The following is a 23,610-nucleotide window of genomic DNA, read 5'->3' on the forward strand; positions in this document are numbered from 1 at the left end:
TGGAGCCTATCCCAGTGGCTACGGGCGAGAAGCGGGGTTCACCCTGGACAGGTCACCAGTCCATCGCAGGGCCAAGACATAGAGACGAACAACCATTCACACTCACAGTCACACCTACGGTCAATTTAGAGTATTCAGTTAGCCTAGTCCACAATCGCATGTCTTTGGATGGTGGGAAGAAGCCAGAGTACCCGAAGGCATGGGGAGAACATGCAAACTCCACACAGAATGATCCCATGCCCAAATGCAAGTTATGCAGACCATCATTCCTCATTGATCCCTGAAACTGAAATTTAAACTTGGTAGTGAATTTCCAAGAGTCATGTCGTGGTTGGATGAGGCGTCCACTGCACTGCCTGGACCATGACAAAGAGATAGCAATTCTAGGACACTGTCAGCCACCTGGCTCTTATTCTAGGACACTTTCATCCCCTTGGCTCTGAATGTAAATGTTGTTGTTTGAGTCAGATCCGTTGGGACAGGAGAGGGCAATAATGATATTTAAAACTGCCATTTATTACAGAAGAAAGAACATGAGACCTTGATGCCACTATAAAAAATATTTTCTGTTCTATCTGAAGTGGTAGAAATGAATAAATGAATGAAAGGGAATTTGAGCATTTCTAAATATATTTTAGATAATATAGTTCTACTAATATATTAATAACCAAATAATACATTTACAGGGATTGCATACACACATACATACATACATACAGTACATACATACATGTATGTATATATATATACATATATATTTTTATATGTATATGTATACACACACACATTTATATTGCATACATGCCTCAAACAACCAAAAACATCGTCACATTTGCAATCAGTTTCTCATTAAACTGATTGCAAATGTGACGATGTTTTTGGTTGTTTGGTTTTTTTTTGTGTGTTTTGAGATTTGGGGAGACATGGTTCCCGAATCTCAAGACCCGTGTCCCTGATTCCCCCAGTGCTACAGAATACGTTTATGTTTGTTCAAATTCAAGCATGGATGAACCTGACAGTCCTAATTCGGGAAAATATCGTGGCGTCATGACGTCAAACACGTGCGCCGAATCTTACCACGTGGGGACGTTATTGCAGAAGTATCAAAACAACTGTGGTGTCAGCTCCTGTATGTTCGTTCACCGAGAATGACAAAACTTTTTTCCCGTGTCTTTTTGACATTTAATAACCTACAATAAAAGCCAGAACGGTTTTGCTCTCAGGGTCACGCTATCTAGACCATGCCCAATGATCCCGACCCTCCTCCGGCTAAAAAATTCAAGCCGGGGTCTGTTTTCTTCCGCCTTGATAAACAGAGAACTGGAATGCTGCTGCCTACGAAGGGAAACGCGAGAACGCCAGTTGATGTCCAGAGGAAACAGCTTCCTATCTACCAGGCGAAGGCTGCGCTGCTGAGCCAACTGAGACAGCTCCACACCGCTATCCTCATAGGTGAGCAGTTAGCTTAGCTCATGCTAATGTACCGTGATCCTCCTGTGTGCTCCAGGACAGGGAAACTGACTTTGATGTTGTCTTCTTTTTTTTTTCTCCCCCAAACACTGTATATCTTAGACTTGGGTGGGAATAGGGTTTCAGAATTCAAGGAATATTCAAAGTAGGAAACTTTCCGTGGAAATTCACGACAATGTATGGAAATTAACATGAGTAAACTGGAAAAATTTTGGGGTTACTTATATGATTGTATTAATCAAGTCCTTTCCAGACATACCTGTGTACAGTTTGTATCTGAAAATTGTATTCTCATGAGTTGAAATGCATGCAAACATCTGTATTTCATATTTTAATCACATATATGACAGGTGGTGCATGCAGCATTGCTCTACAGAATAAGATGAATTTTTAAAAAAAAAAGGTTACAAACACTTAATTCCATGCACAGAGGAATACATATGGGACATTTGTTAAAAATATAGATCACTTAATGTGCTACATGAACACTTGTTAATCTGCATGCTAAATCAATCCGAAAACTAGCACACACAGGGCAGTGGGAAAAATATACACAGACTTTTAGATATAGCTCAGTATTATCGTCTAAATGTGGGGCCAAATGATGTAATATGGATTCCAAAGTCTTGCAAGTAATGTAACAATGTACAGTGCCCAGTTACATACAGTTCAATTAACACGAGAAATCCCGTTTTTCCTTTTAATTCCCGTATATTCACATTGAATTCACAAAGTGTCTTTTGCTGGAAAATAGGTATTAAGAAAAAATTTTGTGCTACTCATGGAAGATTTCCAGAAAATTTCCTGAAATTTACCTGTAACTTTTTGAACCTCTGCACTCCTATATTGGTGTTTGAGTCATTTGATATACTTCAGACCTCAAAAAAAAGTTTCTGTAAAATATTTTTCAGCTGAACACCTGTAATAATGGTGTATAATGTGGAATCTGGTCTTTTTCCTTAGGGGAGACTGGCTCTGGGAAGACCACTCAGATCCCTCAGTTCCTGTATGAGGCTGGTATCGGACGGCAGGGCATCGTCGCCATCACTCAGCCCCGTCGAGTTGCTGCCATCTCCCTGGCAGGAAGAGTGGCAGAAGAAAAGAGAACACAGCTTGGCAAGCTGGTGGGTCACCAGATGGTTGGATGTTGATGTTTATATTTATATTATCACTGGAATAATAGTGATGCTCTGCATTGCATCTCATTAGAAGGCGATAGTAGCATTAGTACCACATCTATAAAGGAATAATGAGATTAGATAAGATGCTGAAGGAGGAAGTTGATTTGGGGCAATCTGCAGGAATATTGGTTTGTTCATGTTGCAATAAATCCACTAACTACTTTTCAGGTGGGTTACACAGTGCGATTTGAAGATGTCACCTCCTCTGAGACGAAACTGAAGTTCATGACTGATGGCATGCTTCTACGTGAGGCCATCGGAGACCCATTAATGCTGCGCTACACTGTGGTGGTCCTGGATGAAGCCCATGAACGCACTGTGCACACAGATGTGCTGTTTGGTGTGGTGAAGAGGGCTCAGTGCCAGCGCAGAGAGCTGAATAAGGTTCCCCTGAAGGTAGGAGGACAGTTGAGTCTTATAATGAGCTGATCCTCACGCCGCTGGCTCCTGGGAACAGCTCATTGTTATGAACGTGTCATCTTTGGTCCCTAATAGCTTGTTTGTGTAACCTGCACAGGTGATAGTGATGTCAGCCACAATGGACGTAGACCTGTTCTCTGAGTACTTCAACAAGTCACCAGTACTCTACCTGGAGGGCAGGCAGCATCCCATTCAGATATACTACACCAAGCAGCCCCAGTCAGACTATCTACAAGCTGCACTGGTCTCCATCTTTCAGATCCACCAGGTACTCCTCCTCAAGTTCTCCTTCAGCTTCAGCTTCATTGGTTTAGAGGGTTAATGTGTAAAGGGGGTCGAAAACCTTTAGTTTGTTTGCTTTGGTCATAAAACATTTCATTTAAAATCCAATGAGCCATAATGCTTCACAAAAGCCAGTGTGCTATGCTGCTCACTGGTCAGGTGTCAACAGCGTGGTGCAGTTTAACCCATGTTAGTCGAGGCTCAATCTGGCTCACTTCTAGTATCATCTGATCATCTGATGATAGCCACATTCCAGCATGCATGTGGCTCAGTTTTGCTGAGTACTACAAGAAGCTCAAGATTCAGTTTTAATTGTTTTTTAAATTTTTTGTTTTTGGTCACAGTTTCTGTTTGGTTTGTCGATTAAGAGGAAAAACATTGCCAGCAAATGACAACAAAACACATCGACACTCATTCTAAGTGAAAATGAATTAATCTGAATACAGTTGCTAATGAATCTATGCCGTCATTTATGATCGCTGGTGCTAGCACTGCGCTTTCTCATGGAAGGTGGAGCTGATGAGCAATCTGACAGGAGAGCAGATCACATCACAAGCAAACATTTATGATCTAGTCACCCCGTGTGAAATCGTGTGTTTGCCAATTAAGGCAGTTTTTAAAAAGCCAGAGACAACAGACTATCTCTCCTTGAGCATCAGCACAAACCTGTTTCCAGGCAGCAAGTTTGGGAATTCTATTAGGGTAACGTTGAAGGTGGTGGTGATGATTCTTCCTGACACCAGAACAAAACAGGCTCTTGTTGTTTTCGTGCAGGAGGCACCTCTGTCCCATGATATCTTAGTCTTCATGACAGGCCAGGAGGAGATCGAGGCCCTAGCAAGGACGTGCCGAGACATTGCCAAGCATCTGCCTGACAGCTGTGGTCCCATGATAGTTATCCCGCTGTATGCGTCGCTGCCCCCGGCACAGCAGCTCAGGGTCTTCCAGCCCGCTCCCAAGGTAAAGGCTAAAATTAGCACATGGGTGAGAAAGACTCCCACAGATCAGTCCAGACAAAAGCCACATTGGGTCAGCGCATGGCTGTTCTCAGAGGTTTAAGGTTGTGCACCCGAAGCCTAATCCTTCCTCCTGTCGGCAGGGTTGTAGGAAGGTCATCCTCTCAACCAACATCGCCGAGACGTCCGTTACAATCTCTGGAATCAAGTACGTCATAGACACAGGGATGGTGAAGGCCAAGCGTTTCAATCCTGGTGAGATGATTCAGTCAGCCACATGCACACAACTATACTTCTAGTTTTCGTATGTGGGGACATAATGCATGATTCCCTAGATGCCTACCCTCACCTAAACCCTCCCAGCAAAAATGCTAACCCTAACCCTAATGCTAACCAAACATAATCCAAGTCTTAACCCTCAAGCTGCTCTTTTAAAGTGGGACTGAAAGTGAGGACCACAATGTCCACATACTTAGGGTGTGTCACTGAAGCAATTTTTTTTTTTCCCAAAGTATCTTTTTAATTTTTTTGCTATGGGAATACCAACAATGCCCTCAGGATGATGTGGAGCTGAACATCTATTCTGTGCTGAGCATGAAATTTAGAAAAAGCTGTCCAGTTGCAGTAGAGGATGGGTGGGACAAACGTCATAAACCCAACTGGGTAATCCTACTTGTACGAGTGCTCAACCACAATGGAGGAGATCTTGAACCAGATAACTGTACAGCCAAAATATTGCCTAGCATACAAAAGACACATGCATCCACTGTTTTCTTTCATAGTGCAAGTTTATAGAACAGTGTCCGTCTGGGCTGTATCACAGAATTACACAGTTTGACCATGTAAAACTGTTTTCAACAGCCAACACTCTTCCTGTATACAGGTCTGATAACGCATCCATGGGACAGAGCAAGAACTCTGCCCTGTGCTGCCATTTTTTTTTACTGATTCTGATATTCGGTATCATAGCATCCAAAGTGTCTCAGCACTCGTAAGCGATCTCAACTGGGGGCCTTAAGAAGAGCACAAAATGGAACTATCACAACTAGCTGCCCAATAGCGGACTGAGAAGATGAGTGACTGAACACAGTGAAACTTTGGAGCAGCTTGACAGCATAGTATCTTCAGAACTTGTTTGTGCTGCCCACAAGTGGCCAATTACTGCAGGTGTAACACAGCGTGCTGTTGACTCACAATATTGGCTGTAGTTTAGCTGGTCAAGTTTAACTACTTAATGGTTTTATTTGATAACTGGCCTGTGTTAATCCACTTTTTACTGGAGCAAATGTGATGTGACTCACAGACAGCGGTTTGGAGGTGCTGGCGGTGCAGCGTGTCTCCAAGGCTCAGGCCTGGCAGCGAGCAGGTCGCGCTGGCAGGGAGGACTCAGGCTCCTGCTTCCGTCTCTACACCGAGCAGGAATTTGACAGTCTTGTCCCGATGACTCTGCCCGAAATTCAGAGGTAAGATAAGTTTTTGCTTTAAACAAATGCTAAAGCTGTTTAGGTCATGGGATTGAGCAACCCACACTAGTCTTGGTTCTGCAGGTGTAACTTGGCGGGCGTAATGCTGCAGCTCATGGCTCTGGGGATTCCTGATGTGATGAATTTTGATTTCATGTCAAAACCCTCTCTAGGTAAGATGATAGTGATGGTAATTCGTTCTGATGGTACTGGACACGTGACCGTACTAACCTGCTGTATTTATCCCAGAGGCGGTTCACTCTGCTGTGGAGCATTTGGAGTTGCTGGGGGCTGTGGAGAGAAAAGAGGGCCAGGTTCTCCTCACCACTTTGGGGAAAAAGATGTCGAGCTTCCCCCTGGAGCCCAGATATGCGAAGGTAAAAATCACTGGGAATGCTTATGATTACACGAATAAGATCCAGTTCTTATATCTTTTTTTATGCATTTACTCAAAGATGGCCTGTTGTCCCAGCTACATCCCAAATAGCCTCAGTGCAACACTTCCTTCCCTGTCTGCAGACCATCCTCCTGTCCCCCAAATATTCCTGTTCTGAGGAGATTCTGAGCATAGTGTCCCTGCTGTCGGTGGACACCGTGCTGTATAACCCTCCTGCCCGACGGGACGAGGTGCTCATTGCACGCAAGAAGTTCACATCCAGCGAAGGAGACCACATGACACTCCTCAACATTTACAGAGCCTTCAAGAAAGTTAGCGGTAATAAGGTGAGTGCAGCCATATGAAAATGAAAGATCCAGATTTCAGATCTAAAACTACTTTGTAATTCTGTGTTGAGCAGGAGTGGTGTCGGGAGAATTTTGTCAACAGCAGGAACATGGGTCTGGTCAAAGAGGTCCAAACACAACTCCGGGAAATCTGCCTTAAGGTAAACATCTCCATCGTACAGTGTGTGCATACTGTGAGTGTCATGATGCACCATGCACATGGCTGTGATATGAAAAGTCTTGTAAACGTGTAGTTGTTATTACATTACACAAGATGGCACAAATCAGAGCTCCTCCTACCTCTACCCCCATCTGCAAAATTTGAGATCATTCGATACCCTTGGATTTTAGATATGATTGCATTTCAGGTGCCTTTCACAAGTGTTTAAACTCTAGAAATGTGATTCAGCATCACTTTTTACTTAATAGATTGTTGTAAATAGGTTTTTGTTTCAAGTTTTAAAGTAATTTGTAGGTTTTTTTGTTTTGTTTTTCCCAGGAGTAATGTTAATACCACTGCCACACACTTCTTCTCTAAGTGCTGATGTGACTGTCACAGTTGTCCATTGCTAAACATGAGCTGATAGGTCTTAGAGCAGGGGTGGGCAACACGCGGCTGCCGAGCCACATGTGGCTCTTTCATCCCTCTGCTGCGGCTCCCTGTGGCTTTGGAAAGTAAACAACGAGTGTTTGATTTAAATTTATTGTATTTTAATTTGTCAGTTTTTTAATGTGATTCTGGATTTGAAGGTTATGGTGATCTTGTAGCAAAATAAAATGCGTTCAGTTTCTTGCCTTACAAAAAACTCCTTAAAATCACGGAAGTGCAACACCCGCCGGCACACAGTTTATTGAACTTTTCAATCCCAGTAGCCCAACCATGGATAAAGCGCGGGTAAGCGTGAGGGGAGATTGTCCTCTAGTTTGTCAACTGTGGGTGTAAAATGCATTGTCAGATATACTTTGGTGGCCCTGGAAGTGCCTGCTCAGATATTGTACGTGTAGGAAACCCTACAAAGCAAACTATTACTCTGAAAGCCCCTAACTTTAATGCTGTCATGCTAGCAGTTGCTTTGGATTGGGCGATCAGTCAGTTACCATATAATCCTCTTCTTCCTGTTGGTCTGCTAGCTGAATCTGAAGCTGGAGTCATGTGGGACTGAAACAGGGAACGTTCGCCAATGCCTTGCCCATGGTATGTTTGTCAATGCTGCTGAGCTCCAACCTGATGGCAGCTATTTAGCCCTGGACACCCACCAGCCGGTGGCCATCCACCCATCCTCTGTCCTGTTCCAGGCCAAGCCAGCATATGTGGTCTTCAATGAGCTCCTGCACACCTCACGCTGCTACATGAGAGACCTCTGTCTGGTGGACGCTGACTGGCTACTGGATGCAGCACCAGAGTACTTTGGCCGCAAGCTACACCCCACTAAGAGTTAACCGATGGAGAAACAGGACTACAGTCAGTCTGTTTTAAGAAAAGAAAGACAATACTATCTTGATATTTGGACACACTGATTTTTGTACAAGCAAAGAAGATTTTGTGTAGAAAAGTTCTGGATTTCACTACCTCCCAGCTGACGAGCATCTAGCATCGTCACTGCTACAGCAGGAATCTTCATATTTAGGCCTCACATCCTTGACTTCCTTTAGATGCAGTTCACTTTTTATAAACAGCGTTTCCTCTGCCTCAGAGTATCTCATCTTCTCCATCATGTTTAACACCTAGGGTTGGCTATCCTGTAGAGATGCCTTCACCAATACCAGGACATGATTAATGGTGCCAAAACCATTTTAACAAGATGAAAATTACGTACACATTAGGTTCTTTCATAGGGATGAACGCTTTTTGATTTTTTTACAGGATCTGGTATGCCGATATTTTACAACAGCTTTTGACTGATAGCTGATATTCCCAGATGTCATATTTTTCTTTAATTACAAAAGTTTTTTTGGAAGCCCATAAACTTTTTTTACTCACCATTGAAGATGAGCAAAGGAAAAGATAAGTTTGCAAACCTGAGGTGAAGAAAAATATCCATTTTCCAATATGTTTGAAAAATGACGGCAAATAGCAATGATTTGTAGTTAATATGGTGCATAACTGATCATTTTAGTTTCCAACTCCTTCCTTTTCACAAATTGGAAACATCTGTATGACATGAAAATATTAGCCAATTATACAAAAATATGGTTTAACTTAATTTTGTCTGCTTTCTTTTGATGTGTCACCATGTTGGCATTTTATACTCAAAGCAGTTTTACCACATAAAAAAAGACCTCACATCTTGGAGCGACACTCCTCGGTTATTGCAGATTGGAAATGCCTGACAAGACATCTTGCCATGCTTGCTAGTATTCAAACAATGTGTCAGTGCCATAAAGTATCAAACGTTGATACACGGCCCAATTAACACCTAAACTGTGATCTGTTGTGAGTTGGGATGTGTCAGCTCTTTCCAAATGTGCATGCATTTTAACAGCACTGATGACCTCGAGCACAGTTGACTGATGTCATTTCTTGACTATAAATCTCATCAGCAGCAGAAACAACTCTCCACATGTATTTGTCAGGTCACCTCATGAAGGTTCAACTCTTCTGTCATATAGTTACTTATATACAAAGTGGTCTTAAAGGGGTTTTATATATGCAAGTACTATAGATTCATTGGAACTTGTGTTATGTAACTTTAAGAAAACAAAAACACACACACACACACCCACCAAAGGTTAGATACAATTTATTTATATATCAAACTAACATGATTTCAGGTTTGTTCTTGCTTGTGCATGCTCTTTTTCACAAATTTGAATTTTCCTCACACATGTACGTGTAGCATGATGTTGCACTAATCCTCACCAGATAAACCACACCCATGGATGCAATGCATGGAGGTTTTATGATACACTTGGCTGATGTTAATGATAATACACGATACAGCAATAGTCAATATTTTGAAAAATAAAATCTACAACACATCATGGTTTCGGTGTGACCAGACAAAAAGTACGAACTATTTATTCCACAGATATCTGAGATGAAACTATGTAAAACAAAGTATTTGCATATATACATACTAAAAACAAATTGGACTCAAAAGAGCGTATTCTTGTATTCCAAGAGGATGTATTGTATTATCTTGTAGCGTCGATGTTTAGTCCGACCCCTGTTCAATAAGGATCTGCCCACTCAGGTCTCATATTATGTAGAATGTAAATTACACCGTGGATGCTTGTCTTGGCTTATTTTGTACACTAGTCTCAGGATTGTACAATAAATAACCTGAATTATTGCTTACACACTTTTTTTACCCATACAATTTTTGCAAAAAAATATGAAACAATGCATCTTGAGAACAGTAGACTATGTGACATTAGCTAGAGGTTGAAGGGTCTGTTCATGCTGCCCGCTGAACACCTGCATGTACTGTTATAAAGTTTATACATTTATGTTCACAGTTTTATTTTCATTTTGAGGTTTTACACTTGTAATAGATGTCAAAGTTAAATCACTGTTCTGATGACTTGAACACAGAAATTGAATGGTTGACACTTGTGACTTGATACATGAGTGAAATGATTTGTGTTCATCAGTAAGAATATTAAATATAAAGTATTAAAATGCTCATTGATGTTAAGTGTCTGTGTGAATGTACCCAGGATGTTGAGTCGCAAAAGCAATTCATAACTCTCCGTAGGCTTTCTATCGTTCCATGTTCAACATTTGGATTGTTAGAATTGATCTACGTTGCTCCGAACTTCTCAGTGTCAGTGCACTTAAAGCGCTGAGAATGTGCAATTTGAAACACATGATATTTCATTGTCACAAATTAGTTGAAACTGTAGGCATACGCTGTGAAAGTAAGAGAAACTGGTTTAATAATTAAAAAAATACATCTCTTTTCACAATCTAGTCCAGTTGGTGGCAGGAATGTATCTTTAAGGTGCTAGGAAACACCAGTAGATATTCCAAGCCTTGATGGTTGATTTAGATTTGAACTCTGATCTTTTTTTCACATTTACTCTTTATTCTTTGGGGAAACAAAAAAAAAAGCTTATAAAGCATTAGATGGGGGGGGGGGGGATAGGAATACCTGAAATACACACATATTTCATGTGTTTTCACAGATGATGATTTGGGCCATATATCACAAGGCTGGCAGCTGGAAAAAAAAAACCTGATAATAATCAGAAGCAAATATTCATTTTTTGTGTTACTGTACGATAATAAAAACCTGATTGTAATTTTAATGACCTGTTCAACAGTATTTACAATTAAACTCTATATTACAGAAACTCATGACCCAAGGTATTTCTCTGGGCTCGGAAAAAGACAGTGAAATATATTGTTACAAACAGTGGTACAGAATTTAAAATTCAGAGATTTGTATCTCTCTCCTGTTCTAATAACAGGCATAAAGCATTACAAGAAGGTGAACATGATCTTGGAAAACATCTTACCCTTGAACATTTAGACACTTTAATTCATCAAAATGTGTCAAAAATAAACTCATTCAAATTCACTCAAATTGTCAAATTTGTGCAGGCAATGCTGTTGAGAAAGAGCATCATTAACATGTTATTGCGCTATGATGGTCCTTAGTCAGAGAGCTTGTTTGTTCTCTCGGATTTTTCGGTTCACAGTAAACGTATTAACAATTTTGTATCCATGATGTGTTTTAAAACCAACTTCCTGTCAATGTGTGTCTCAGCAACATTTTGTTAAAGTCTTCGTTGAACTGACAGAAAAGCATTTACTCATCTGCCGAGCAAATACATGATTTTACCAATGTATACTCCTGATGCGAGCATCAGCTTTGGTTTAATCACATCCTGTTTACAGTGCATCTTCACAAGCGTTCAGTCTTCAATCGTCTTTCTCTTTCTATATCTCAACGTTTCATTTTTGGCTTTCATGATTAGTGATGTAATTCACCGGCTGACAAACATGACTTTTTCAAAATGTAATCGTTAGCCAGCCTATCCCAGCTGACACTGGGCGAAAGGTGGGGTACAGCCTGGACGGGTCATCAGTCTTTCACAGCCTTTGTATACATTTGTGATGATGTAATTGTGTCTTTATGGTATAAATCCTCTGCCAGAATCGACACCTTCTTGTGGTGGAGGTGTTTGCGTGTCCCTGTGATCCGAGGAGCTATGTTGTCGGTGGTCTCCCAATGAGACAGTGTGGTCCTTGGTGAGGGGCCAGAATAAAAAACGAGTGTGTCGAGCAAACACAATAGGGTCTTCGCCCCGGAGTCCCTCCGGACTCAGGCCCTAATGATTCAAGAAACTGTGATTGTAGGTAATACAAGGAGTGCAAGGACACGGGCTCCCCCTGCTGGAGCCAGGATTCTGGGGCAGAGTTTGGATTTGTACCACTTTTGCTAATGTTATTGTTGCATTATAAACACACGCACGCACGCACGCACACACACACACGCTTCCCTCATAATTTATATTTTAGTCTTTATTTCCTTTAAAAGAGGAAAAAAGAATCAGCTTGACTGGACCACTGACGTTTGTTTATTAAATGATCCCCATTCGCTGCTACATTAGCGGGTGCTAATCTTCACGGGGTCCATACAGTACTTTACACATAATGAACATAATAAATAGTATGCGCAAAATACAGACAACTCCATGTACATTCAAACATGTAATTATTGTTATAAGAAGTATTGTTCGTATAATGTATTTCGAGAGGTTTTTTTTTATTCTTATCGGAAAGTTGCTTTGTGTACTGCAAAAAAAATAAAATAAAAATAAAATAAAAATAGAATATACTATTCAGTCAGTGGCTCACAACGTTTTCGAGCTGGTGCCCTATCCAGGGCCCTGACGGCCCCTATCAAAAAACAAAAACCAAAAAACATATATATATACATATATATATATATATATATATATATATATATATATATATATATATATATATATATATATAACTTTTTTATATATATATATATAAAAAGTTGTTTCTGTGCAGGCAGTTGAGTTGATAGCTCAGCTGTAGCCACGGGTCCTTGTACTGGAGGTGACATTCAGCCGACTTGCTAAAACGGGGAGCAGTGGGCATTTCCAACTACTTCATCATGGCACAGGCAGTGCAGAAACTGGTCAGTAAAGTGCCAGGCATGATCAACGGTGAGTTGATTTGTTTGTATTAGTAGTTGGGAGTCCAGCAATAATAAACTGAGTATTAAGTAGAAGTATCATCGGTGAGAAGGTTTAGCTAGGCCTTCACCAAGCTATCAGCCATTGTGCAAAATACACTTAATTGTCGTGCAATCGTAATTTTTAATTTCTTTCGTTTTGACTAAATTTTGTTTTATAATCCATGGCAGGCGGTAAGATTGTTTATATTAAAACCATGGAGCACATTGACCTAATCTATCAACACCAACAACCTGTCTCATTCAGGAAGCTAATTTTAGCTCCAAGAAATGCAGGTAGTATTGGAGGCTGACTAACTCCTGGTAAGCTTTCTCTCTCTATATATCTTCCTTTCAGCCACTGTCGCCTACTCCAAACCTCGGCTAGCAACTTTCTGGTACTACGCCCGTGTCGAACTTGTCCCACCGTCCCCTGCAGAGATACCCAAAGCCATCCAGGAGGCAACAAATCTCGTCAAGGGTTTACAGGCGGGACGTCTCGGTCAAACCACAGTCAGGGTGCGCTATAAACCTAATGTTTTTAAGATCTGTATTGCTGCAGAGGCCTCATGTGGTAATGTGTTTAGCTGTTTACATGTTACCCTGCCATGGTTTTCTGTCATGGTTTGCATTAAACCTATGAAGGGTTGTTATATTAGGGTCTGGATTCCATGGCCAGTTGCCACTATGATGAGCAAAGTACTTCCTCATTTACAAGCCCCAGAAAAAAATTATCTATGTAGCAGGATAGCTGCAGGATGGTGTGGTAACCATGCTGGTTCAGTGTGGCTTGAATTTTGAATAAATCCCCGACTGTGTCACCGGCAAAGCACCAAAACACCATCACACGTCCTCCTCCATGCTTCACGGTGAGAACCATGCATATAGAGACCATCCGATCACCTTTTCTGTGTCACACAAAGACACGGCAGGTGGAGCCAAAGATCTCAAATCAAGACTCATCAGACCAAAGAACAGATTTCCACTGGTCTGACGTTTATTCCTTGTTTCTTGGCCCTGACAAAGCTCTTCTGCTTGTTACTTTTCCTTTATAGTGGTTTCTTAGTAGCTACTGAACTATAAAGGCCTGATCAGTGCAGTCTCCTGTGAACAGTTGATGTAGAGATGTGTCTGCCACTAGAACTCTGTGTGGCTTTTATCTGGGCTGCAGCAGAGGTGACCCTTGGTCTTCCTTTCCTGAGGCAGTCCTCATGTGAGCCAGTTTCGTCATCGCAATTGATGGTTTTTGCGACTGCACTTGAGGACACATTCAGAGTTTTTGCAATTTTCCAGACTGACTGACCTTCAGTTCTTAAAGTAATGATGGAGTGTCATTTGTCTTTACTTAGCTGATTAGTTCTTACCATAATATGAATTCTAACAGTTGTCAAATAGGGCCTTCCAGCTGTGTACCAACCTGACTTCTGCACAACACAACTGATGGTCCCAACCCCATTAAGAAGGCAAGAAACTCCACAAATGAACCCTGACGAGGCAAACCTGTGAAGTGAAAACCATTTATTTGGTCTGCACCCTAACAGTTGTCTTATATGTCACTGAGTGAATTTCTCAGATATTTCGGATCATCATGTCACAGTATAGCTGCTGCTTCAACCTTCAATTTATGTCGTTTAACAAATACAAGTGCAACATGAAGTGATTTTATGGTAAAGTTATGAAGACCTGAGCAAATTAATTTTACCTGTCAGGTTTAGTCTTCAGTTATTCGTCTTTAATTATTCTTTCCAGGATAATTAGTCTTTGTTTCTTCACAGGAAGCTGTGAGGAACGGACTGGTGGCCACTGAAGTGCTGATGTGGTTCTACATTGGAGAGTGCATTGGCAAAGGAGGCATTGTTGGCTATGATGTCTGAATTTTGGGCTCTTTTTTTTTTTTTTTTTGATTGGTTGCATTCTCAACTCCTGTAAAACTCCTAGAAAAAAATAAACAGATGCCTATAGCTAAAAAGTTTTTGGACTCATTTCTTTTATTCTAAAATTGATCATAATGTTTTTTATTATCACCAATATTACTAACTGGCCCTTTGTACACAACATGTTTGTTCTCTGTTAAGGCTTTGACAAATACAAGCGTATAGGTACATTTAAAATAAATAAAATTCCTAAGTAACCAATAGGATATTTTGTCATTGTCATTGCGTACATACTTTAGACCATGTAAGGAAATATTAAGATAACTTGTGTCTCTAGTGCCCTCTAATTACACACAATAGTTTTCTTTCCCTAAGATGATACAGGGCATATTTTGACTGTGTCTATTGGTCAATGTGTGATATCAAATATAACATGTCCTCATGGCCACAGATTTTACTTGTCAGACCACAGACATGTTGGTCCTCTTTCACACAATCACTAAGAAGAAAGACTTGCTCAATTTCACCTTGACATGGTAACCTCCCATGGACTCAGATCCTAGAGGATCATTTCTGAATTGTTGACTTGGGGCCCTGTTTTCTTACTTATCTTGGTTTACACTGTTGTAATTATTCCAAAACTGTGTGATAATGCTTCGACTGGCAAACTGCAAAATGTGTAAATAATGAAATTGTTAGTAAAAGTGACCTTTTACCTCTGAGAGGGTTAGATTGTTGACAGACATCTTTGAAAGAGGGTGGGTACTTGCCCAGTTACGAAAAAATTCACAGCAAATCTCGGAGTGTGTAATTTTGGAGCACATTTCTCCACTAGAGGGTACCCTTGTATAAAATGTATCAAATACTACACAGGAAATAATGTAAAATATCTGTACAACCTGTGTCTCTGTATGATGGAAAGAGAAATGGTCTAGTAAGGAGATGTTGTACACCAGTGTTGGAGGAAATATTGATTCTATCCAAGTACAAGAACAAATGGCAGAGTAGACTGTAATGTACTCCTGTAAGTCTTATTTTCAAGACACATCACAGAGAAAGCAACCTATAGTTGAAAATGTACTTAAGTGTTGAAAATAAAGCATGAATCCAAGTTGGTCCAAATGATGATTTATATTTGAAGCCAGGCCCTTTTTCTGTTGATCTCTGTTCCCTCTGATGCAATGCTGTGAAGCAAAACAACTATGACATGAAAAGTGCATGCACTCCAAGCAAGTCTATGCAGGCTTTACAGCATTGCATCAGAGGGAGCAGAGATCAACAGAAAAAGGGCCTGGTTTCAAAATATAAACCATCTCTAATGTGGGCGGCACTGTGGTGCAGTGGTCAGCACTGTCGCCTCACGGCAAGAAGGTTCCAGGTTTGCGCCCCGGCTCCAGCACAGGATCTTTCTGTGTGGAGTCTGCATGTTCTCCCTGTTCCTGTGTGGGTTCTCTCTGGTACTCTAGCTTCCTCCCACAGTCCAAATACATCAAGAGGGGACGAGGCTGATTGATACTCTAAATTGACTGTAGGTGTGACTGTGAGTGTGAATGGTTGTCTGTCTATATGTGTTGGCCCTGCGATAGACTGGCAACCTGTTCAGGGTGAACCCTTCCTCTCACTCAAAAGCTGCTGGGATAGGCTCCAGCCCCCCCGCGACTCTTGACAGGAATAAGTGGAAGAAAATGGATGGAAGGATGGATGGATCTCTAATGTGTAAAATCCATCATTTGTGTTACTTGTAAAATTAACGTTTGAAGACTTTCAGTTAATATTGTGCTGTCAGGATTGGAGTCAAGACACTGTTGAATAGAAATATAGTTGAAGAAGATAATTCCACAGCCGGAGTTGAGGGTTTCAATAACAATAAACAGACTGTAAGTGAAGCTATTTCTCCTCAGAAAGGATGGATCGTCTTGTGGGCAAAACCTTTCTGCAGGAAACAGACAGTTAAATGAGATTCCTTATAGATAATATAGTGATTCATGGTTGATCTCCAAGAGGATCTGCTGCTTTGTAAGAAAAACTACCAACCACAAATGTTCCTAAATAAATCCAGACAGTCTACCATTATTTGGTGGCCCATTTTACCCCATCAGAAATCGCTGGTGTTTGGGCAGTTCAAGTTACACACTCAAGCACATTCACAAGACAGGCAGCAAGTGCCACTCTCCATGACACTGTGGAAACAGTTGAGCAATGTTTCTTGTCCCATTATATAATGGTTTCAGAGATCATAACAATAATTCACACAAATATAGAAATTATTTCATGTCAATCAGACACACATGGCGTGTGTTAGAGTGAGTGGATATTATCAGTGCTCAATTCGGATCTGAATGAAAGCATCAGTGTGTATGACGTGTATGAGCTTGTGTAGGTCTGTGGAAAACTGCATTTTGCGCATTCTAAATTCTTTTGATTTTGTCTTATTCCAACAACAACCAGAATTCAAAACAGTTTGAGAAAAACATTTATTTAATTTTGGCATATGTATCACTGTGTCGACATGACTTGTAATGAGATTTTGATCATGTCATTGTGATGACAAAGTCTTGTCAGCGGGAATAAGGACATGGGACCAAGTGTCCTGGTACACAGTTACTCTTAAACTTCTTTTCTTCGTCAGTCTAATGAGGGACTTCAATGAGCTTGCTTTTGTCTGAAATAAACTACCCAACCAACCACTTAAGCTGTTCACCAGCATCAGAAAATGTCCTGCCTGTCAAATAGCATTGCACACATTCATTACTGTCTGTAGTTGGTGGTAAAGTGAGGCCAGAACCAAAAGATTTTTTTTTTTAAATGACAAATACCTTGCATGTAAGCATTTTCCATTCCTGCACCCAACCTGTTCATGTATTTTGAAATTGTGTATCTTATACGGCTTACTTTGATACATGGATTTGTGATGGTGTCATCCTTCTTTCTTGTGAATGCGATTCTCTGTTCAATTCCAGACCATGCTCTTCTGTTTGTTGCCGCTGTCTTCTTTGAGACACATCCCCCTGGACTCGGGGTTTGACAGAAATGTCTGAAATCTGCTGTCACATAGCTCTCAAATAATGGCATTTGTGTGTAACAGGAAGAGTTGCTGGCACACTCAGTGAACTAGTATTTAGCACATAATTTGTTTCTTCAGATTATTATATACATTTTTTTAAGGCCAAACATCCAATCCCATCTAATAACTGGAATTTTCACAACACACCCATACATGTCACACAAGCTGACAGACCTGATGGAGGTAACACTTATTTTTAAAAAAGAAGAACATGTTCATGATTATTGTTAATGCTTTACAAGTTGTTAAAGTATGTCATTGTCTTGCAGCAGCTCACTGGTCTATCGTGTCCTTGGTACAAGTGCAGGGCGAAAAATTTTTGTGAGGCCAATGTGAGGGTCTGAGAACCTCTGAAAGGGTTGAACTCCTATGTCTTTAGCCTGACTGCTCATTCAAATGCTCTTATAATAAATTTAATTGTTTAATTCTTCTCATTTACTATTTTATTTTTTATTTTATTTGTTATCATAATCACTGGCGACCTGTCCAGGGTGAACCCCGCCTCTCGCCCGTTGACGCTGGGATAGGCTCCAGCCCCCCCGCGACCCTTAATGTAGGAATAAGCAGAAGACGATGGATGGATGGATGTTATCATAATCATCATCATCATCATCATTATCATTATTATTACTATTATTGTTGTTGTTGTTGTTGTTTTTCTAATCTATTTCTATGCATGTTTTTTCCTCTTACATTGTTAATGTTTTAGCTCCTTGTAAGTCACCTGTAGTGCATGCTGGCTTGCTGTTTGGTGAGATGGAAGTGTGTTAACTCTAAAATTAACTCTATAAGAGCTTCATGACTTTTTAGAATGAAAATAGTACAAGAAGAAGGTGATGTGGCCCAATATGCATCAGCATGCTACAACCACACCCATATATGTACAGACACCACCCACACCCACCCAACCACCCATTCACCAACGCACCCACACACACAAATGATATATATTGTATATACTGTATTGCATTATACAGTTGATATATTATGTATCAATATTATCAACATAGCTTTGTATAAATTGTCTCCATCCATCCATTTTCTACTGCTTATCCTGTTAAGGTTGTGGGGGGGTGGAGCCTATCCCAGCAGCCTTCAGGTGAGAGGCAGGGTTCACCCTGGACAGGTCGCCAGTCCATCACAGGGCCAACACATAGAGACAGACAACCATTCACACTCACAGCCACACCTACAGTCAATTTAGAGTATCAATCAGCCTCGTCCCCTCTTGATGTCTTTGGACTGTGGGAGGAAGCCGAAGCCCCCAGAGAGAACCCACACAGGAACAGGGAGAACATGGAGAGTCCACAGAGAGATCCTGTGCTTGAGCCAGGACTCGAACCTTCTTGCCGTGAGGGGTACTGCCTGTATAAATTGTTTGTTTTACTGTAATTACTATTTGGACAATGTATTTTGCTGCTTTAGCAACAATTGTGAGATGTTCCTTGTGTATCCTGAAGCATATAATTTTATGTGTAACAAATATATGAATTGGTGAATCAATATACGAATTAATTTAATGAGTTTTGAGTAAAAAAAGATCTTATAATAAATCATCATTATAAGATCTTTTTTATCTTATAAGGATGAGTCATGGAGGGGACAGGTCAAGGCTACGATATAATTTATCATTTTGGGTATCTCAAAAACTAGGGTTTCTTAAAAGGTCACTGTGGGGGGTTTGGAGCTTATCTCAGCCGACATTGGTCAAGAGGAGGGGTACACCCTGGATGGGTCGCTACTCCGTCACAGGGCTAAATTTAGAACCAACAAAATATAATTTTAAAACGGTGTGCAAATTTAAATGTTGTATGATGTTAAAGCGATACATCACCCAAATGTATTCTGAATTTCAGGTACTCACTACCAGATGTCTTGTTCTCACAGATGTTTTTTCCCTCCTTTGTCACTTTTTTGTGACTCTAGAATGCAGAAAGAGGCAGCTATTTTATATTTACCTTGAATTTTTTTACTGCCCATCTTTGCCAACAGATAACAGACATTATGCCCTAAAGTGTCACTTTACAAACTGACAAGCACATCATCTGGTTTAATTCATGTCTGCTTCGTCTAGATATACATATTAGTCCACTAACCTTTTGATTTCAATTTCTTGTTCAGTACTTGTTTTAGTACAGTTCTGCTGTTGTTTGTAGTTTAGTGACAATGGGTTGCTATTAGCTTCAAGCTAAATATACGTGGCTGGCTCTTTCTGTTTTCTGGAGTCTCAAAAAGTGACGGGGAATTCACCTTTCGCTTAAACCCTGTCCCCTGCTGCGTTACACCTCCGACGTCAGAGGTTCTAAACTCTGACAGAAAACTGTTGCTACTATAGCAAATATTGGTCGGAGGTGCTTATTTTGATCAAATAACTTTTATTTAGGCTACTGATATGGTCAATAACGTTTATAGCTGACAAAGTGGACATTTAGACGAGCTACCAAGTAGGCTAATGCACATTGTTATCATCAAACATTTGTTTAACGTAATGTTAGCTTGCCTACAGTAAATGGAAAACCTGCACAGATGTCGGATGTCAGAGGAAATAATGTTGCTATGTGTGACTAAGCAAAAGCAAGACTTACAGGAAAGGTGAACTGGTGAAGAATTGCACAAATATTTGAATGCTGGGGAGCTTCTGGCTTTAGCACATAACCTAAACTTAACACCAACTTCAGTTGTCTTTAGCATTATATGCCAAATTGATGGTGTCCTGAAAAATGTATACATTTGTTTAAATGACAAAGTGGTATCATGGAGATTGTGAACCACGTGTCAGGCTCTGGTTTAACTGTTTTTGTATATTTGGTAATTATTAATGAATGGGTCCAGACATTTTTTTTTCGATATCACAGCAACCAACCCAGACTTTCGTCTTGATTTTGGCCGAAATTTGATTTTTGTGTGTGTTGTAGCATGAAATGGCTGAATATGCTCTTTCCCAGGTAGATGAAGTTTCTGATAAACCTCCACATCCTGACAACTGATAATTTGGCGGAATCACTGGTGTTTAATATGTCCGAGGGTTGTGAAGGCATCAGAAAGATAGCAGAGCCGCTCCTCTGCTCTAGCTAGGATTCACTATCTCACTCTCTCCGACCGACGTGTGCCGACTCCGCTCCCTTGCCCACAGAGGAGAGCCGCTAGACAAGTTTTAACCTGGAACCAGCGTCCTGCGTGTGACTCTGGTGAAAGGCGAATGAAGTCCGACTTCTATTTTGAAATGCAATGTTTTTTGGGGGAAGATTATTGCCTTTATTTCCCCTCCACAACCGCACTAGCAGATGAGTGAACGCCGCTCGTGCGCCCTGTTGTCCCGGGGGAGCCTTTTTGTTTGGGGTTCACCTAACTGTGAGTAGACTCAAACCACCGGCGCGGTTGCTTTCTGTTTGGAGGAAACTCGTCGAACATACTCCGTAAATACTCTTCATTTCGGAGGTGCTGGTGTCTGCCGGGTAAAGCTGTTATGTGGAGACAATTGAACAGTGGAGAAGCGCCAGACGGAAACAGGGAAAGCTAAGCTCATCTAACCGACTACCGGCGGTCAACGACCACAGAAACACAGGTACTTGAACTCACCACGCTCAATGTTCCTTTCTCGTGATGTGTGCTAGATAACCTTAAATGAAGTGTGTGTGTGTGTGTGTGTGTGCGCGCCAGTCATGGATGGTCTGAGATGGTAATCCAACCGTTAAAAATAAGATCATTAAGAGATGGTTTGTTATTATTGTCCTCTTCTTGTAAGATTCAAGCTTGGGCATTATTAGACTTAAAACTGCAACTTGCCAATATAAATGTTTAGAATGTTAGTCTTTCATATCATCTTGGACTAAAATCATCTCATTATTCAGTCACGAAACCCTGTACAAGCTTTTCATCCATTAAAGTAACACTGCATCCTGACCCTTATTAAATAAATACCACAAATACCATTGGGTCGTTATAATTGGAATTGGATTGTTAACACTGAATTCCAGTGAAAATGGGGAAAAAAGAACGACTGGATTTATAATCTAATTTGAGTATAAACACATGAAATCTAAAATATTGGGGTGTTTCAATATTTTAAACTTTTGTTCCATTTGACTCTATAGCTAATATCAGACACATTAAGAGAGATGTGAACACTTTTAACTAATGTGGAAAGTTATATACAGGTAAATTACTGTGAGAACTGTAAATTGATGGATCAGATAACATCACATTCATCTGAATGCTGGAGTGCCCTGTGAGTTGTTGGACATTAAGGAGACCTGAAGCGGCTCAAGCTGCCACCCTTGCCAATTTCCCCACTGTGGGACCAATAAAGTCTTATCTTATCTTACCTTATCTTATCTTATCTTATCTTATCTTATCTTATCTTAGCACCACCTGCTCAAGTCCCCATCTGTCCATTATTCTCTTCTCCTTTCTCTTCTTCTCGATCTCTGCCCCTCTTTCCTTCTGTATATCTGTCTTTCTCCATTATCTGTCTTTGTCTCTGCCCTGCTCTCCTGCTCTTTCCCCCCAACCGTTCAAAGCAGAAGGCCGTCCCCATTGAGCCTGGATCTGCTCGACATTCCTGCCTATTAAAAGGAAGGTTTTCGTTGCCGTTGTTGCAGGATGTGCTTGCTCATGGAGAATTGCTGGGTGTAAATTCATCGAAGGAGTGTGGTACTAGACCTGCTCTACTTGTATAGTGTCATGAGATAACTTCTGTTGTGATTCAGTGATATACAACTAAAACTGACATGACTTGACCTAAATTGTGTTAACCATGGGGAAAGCCTCAAACAATTTTTAATTTGTATAGAGTCTGGCTGTGTTTTTCTAATAGAAAACCTAAATTATTAACATTAATGAGCATTAGGTTTCCTCCTCTCAAAGTCTGTGGATTTTCAATCAAATATGTTTTCAAGTTAAACTTTATTGTCTCTGAGAGGGCAAATTGTTCTGCGGCATGAACATCAAAGCTGCAGTTAAAAAAAAAAAAAGGTTGGGGGTTCAAATGATTTTAAGACATTTCACTGTTTTGTTCTACTGTATGAAGTGTGTCAGTTAGTGCCACACTTGTGCATTTTGAAGTGTTCTTTGAAATGTTGATTGTTACCAAGTGGCCAAACAAGACTATACTGCTTGTCGTGGACAGTAAGTGTCATCCTGCTGAAAACAGAAGGTTGTTGCAGTGACATTATTCTTCTGTGGTGTAGTTCACTGATGGCATTAGGTTAGTTTTGCACTTCTAAAAACAGAATTTATGCCTCAAAAAATTTGAAATTGTTGTTGATTTGTGAAGATTATCTTGTGAAACAAAATGTGACTGTCTCACAACTGCTTGTTCACCACAGAGGCTATTTTCAGCATTAATCTAAAATCTGAAGTTTTATTCAAGGGAACCTGTGATGATGCTAACTTCTGGGTTGTACTTCAAAGATATGTCATCCCTGTTGCATGTATGCCTGCAATTCATTCATTTGCTGAGGTTTGACTGACCTTTCTAACCCTCCTAGTGTAGATCGGTGCCATGTGTTGTGATGAGGCTGTTAGAGCTCCATTGCATCTGTCAGAGACGAGTATTTCCAACTTGGTATTCTCTTTCAAAATGATTTCATTTGAAATGTTGAGTCCTAAATTAGGCATGATCCCTGAGAGTGCGTGTGTTTAAGATACCCACTCCCTCTATACATTATTTGATTCACAGTTCCTCTGATGCTGCACTCCCAATGTTGAATTATGATTAATTGAAGTATGCATGGTCAGTGGCCTTTGAGTCCTGTTTAACATCTTTCATTTGCTGCTAGCTGATCTGGCTGCAGCACTGCTCTACTTCTGTCCATTTTTGGAACATTTGGGTCGTAAATGCCTTGCTCAAGGGTGCATTTAAGGCTGGGCGGTGTGACCTAAAATTTATATCATGGTATAAATTGAATCCCCTCATGGTAATGGAACATATTGTGGAATAAATATTGGTGTAAAAATTATAATAAAAATCAAAGATATAAGTTAATTTTTAGAGCATTTATTGTGCAGAAAGCAGAACTCA

General features: G+C 40.5%; 3 protein-coding genes across 7 annotated transcripts in view; all 3 read left to right on the forward strand.

Annotated features, from left to right (window-relative positions):
• The first annotated feature begins 956 nt into the window (after positions 1-956).
• On the forward strand, positions 957-10,076 carry dhx33 (DEAH (Asp-Glu-Ala-His) box polypeptide 33). 2 transcript variants are annotated; one of them, XM_086227094.1, is made up of 13 exons: positions 957-1,452; positions 2,434-2,594; positions 2,820-3,047; positions 3,169-3,339; positions 4,128-4,313; positions 4,453-4,564; positions 5,613-5,772; positions 5,857-5,945; positions 6,022-6,149; positions 6,292-6,495; positions 6,570-6,656; positions 7,627-7,690; positions 7,792-10,076. In XM_086227094.1, exons 1-13 carry the CDS (start codon positions 1,242-1,244, stop codon positions 7,818-7,820), a joined length of 1,830 nt encoding a protein of 609 aa, XP_086083220.1. In that variant the 5' UTR covers positions 957-1,241; the 3' UTR covers positions 7,821-10,076. The 2 variants fall into 2 exon arrangements, with proteins under 2 accessions (XP_086083220.1, XP_086083219.1); XM_086227093.1 differs by having other exon boundaries at positions 961-1,452; positions 7,627-10,075.
• Positions 10,077-12,485: 2,409 nt separating this feature from the next.
• Positions 12,486-14,619, forward strand: atp5mg (ATP synthase membrane subunit g). The gene is made up of 3 exons (XM_086226301.1): positions 12,486-12,642; positions 13,009-13,169; positions 14,426-14,619. The coding sequence occupies exons 1-3, from the start codon at positions 12,591-12,593 to the stop codon at positions 14,522-14,524; spliced, it is 312 nt and encodes a 103-aa protein (XP_086082427.1). The 5' UTR covers positions 12,486-12,590; the 3' UTR covers positions 14,525-14,619.
• Positions 14,620-20,687: 6,068 nt separating this feature from the next.
• Positions 20,688-23,610, forward strand: part of arhgap32b (Rho GTPase activating protein 32b) — a 123,961-nt gene continuing 121,038 nt past the window's right edge. For 3 of the 4 annotated variants that reach the window (XM_086225830.1, XM_086225833.1, XM_086225834.1), the window contains exon 1: positions 20,688-21,153. The gene's annotated coding sequence lies outside the window, so the exon portion shown is untranslated. The remainder of the gene's footprint in view (positions 21,154-23,610) is intronic. The other variant, XM_086225831.1, reaches the window with a different exon arrangement.

This window comes from Aulostomus chinensis, chromosome 15 (genome assembly GCF_037954235.1).
Source record: "Aulostomus chinensis isolate RoL2024-O1b breed Wild chromosome 15, RoL_Achi_v1.0, whole genome shotgun sequence".
Classification (NCBI taxonomy): domain Eukaryota; kingdom Metazoa; phylum Chordata; class Actinopteri; order Syngnathiformes; family Aulostomidae; genus Aulostomus; species Aulostomus chinensis.

Bases quoted from the DNA above. Each gene is read 5' to 3' on its own strand.
- atp5mg (XM_086226301.1), top strand. From the start codon at position 12,591: ATGGCACAGGCAGTGCAGAAACTGGTCAGTAAAGTGCCAGGCATGATC. The intron at 12,643-13,008 runs GTGAGTTGATTT...TCTTCCTTTCAG, and splicing joins AGTGCCAGGCATGATCAACG to CCACTGTCGCCTACTCCAAA. The intron at 13,170-14,425 runs GTGCGCTATAAA...GTTTCTTCACAG, and splicing joins TCGGTCAAACCACAGTCAGG to GAAGCTGTGAGGAACGGACT.
- dhx33 (XM_086227093.1), top strand. From the start codon at position 1,242: ATGCCCAATGATCCCGACCCTCCTCCGGCTAAAAAATTCAAGCCGGGG. The intron at 2,595-2,819 runs GTGGGTCACCAG...ACTACTTTTCAG, and splicing joins GAACACAGCTTGGCAAGCTG to GTGGGTTACACAGTGCGATT. The intron at 6,657-7,626 runs GTAAACATCTCC...TTGGTCTGCTAG, and splicing joins TCCGGGAAATCTGCCTTAAG to CTGAATCTGAAGCTGGAGTC.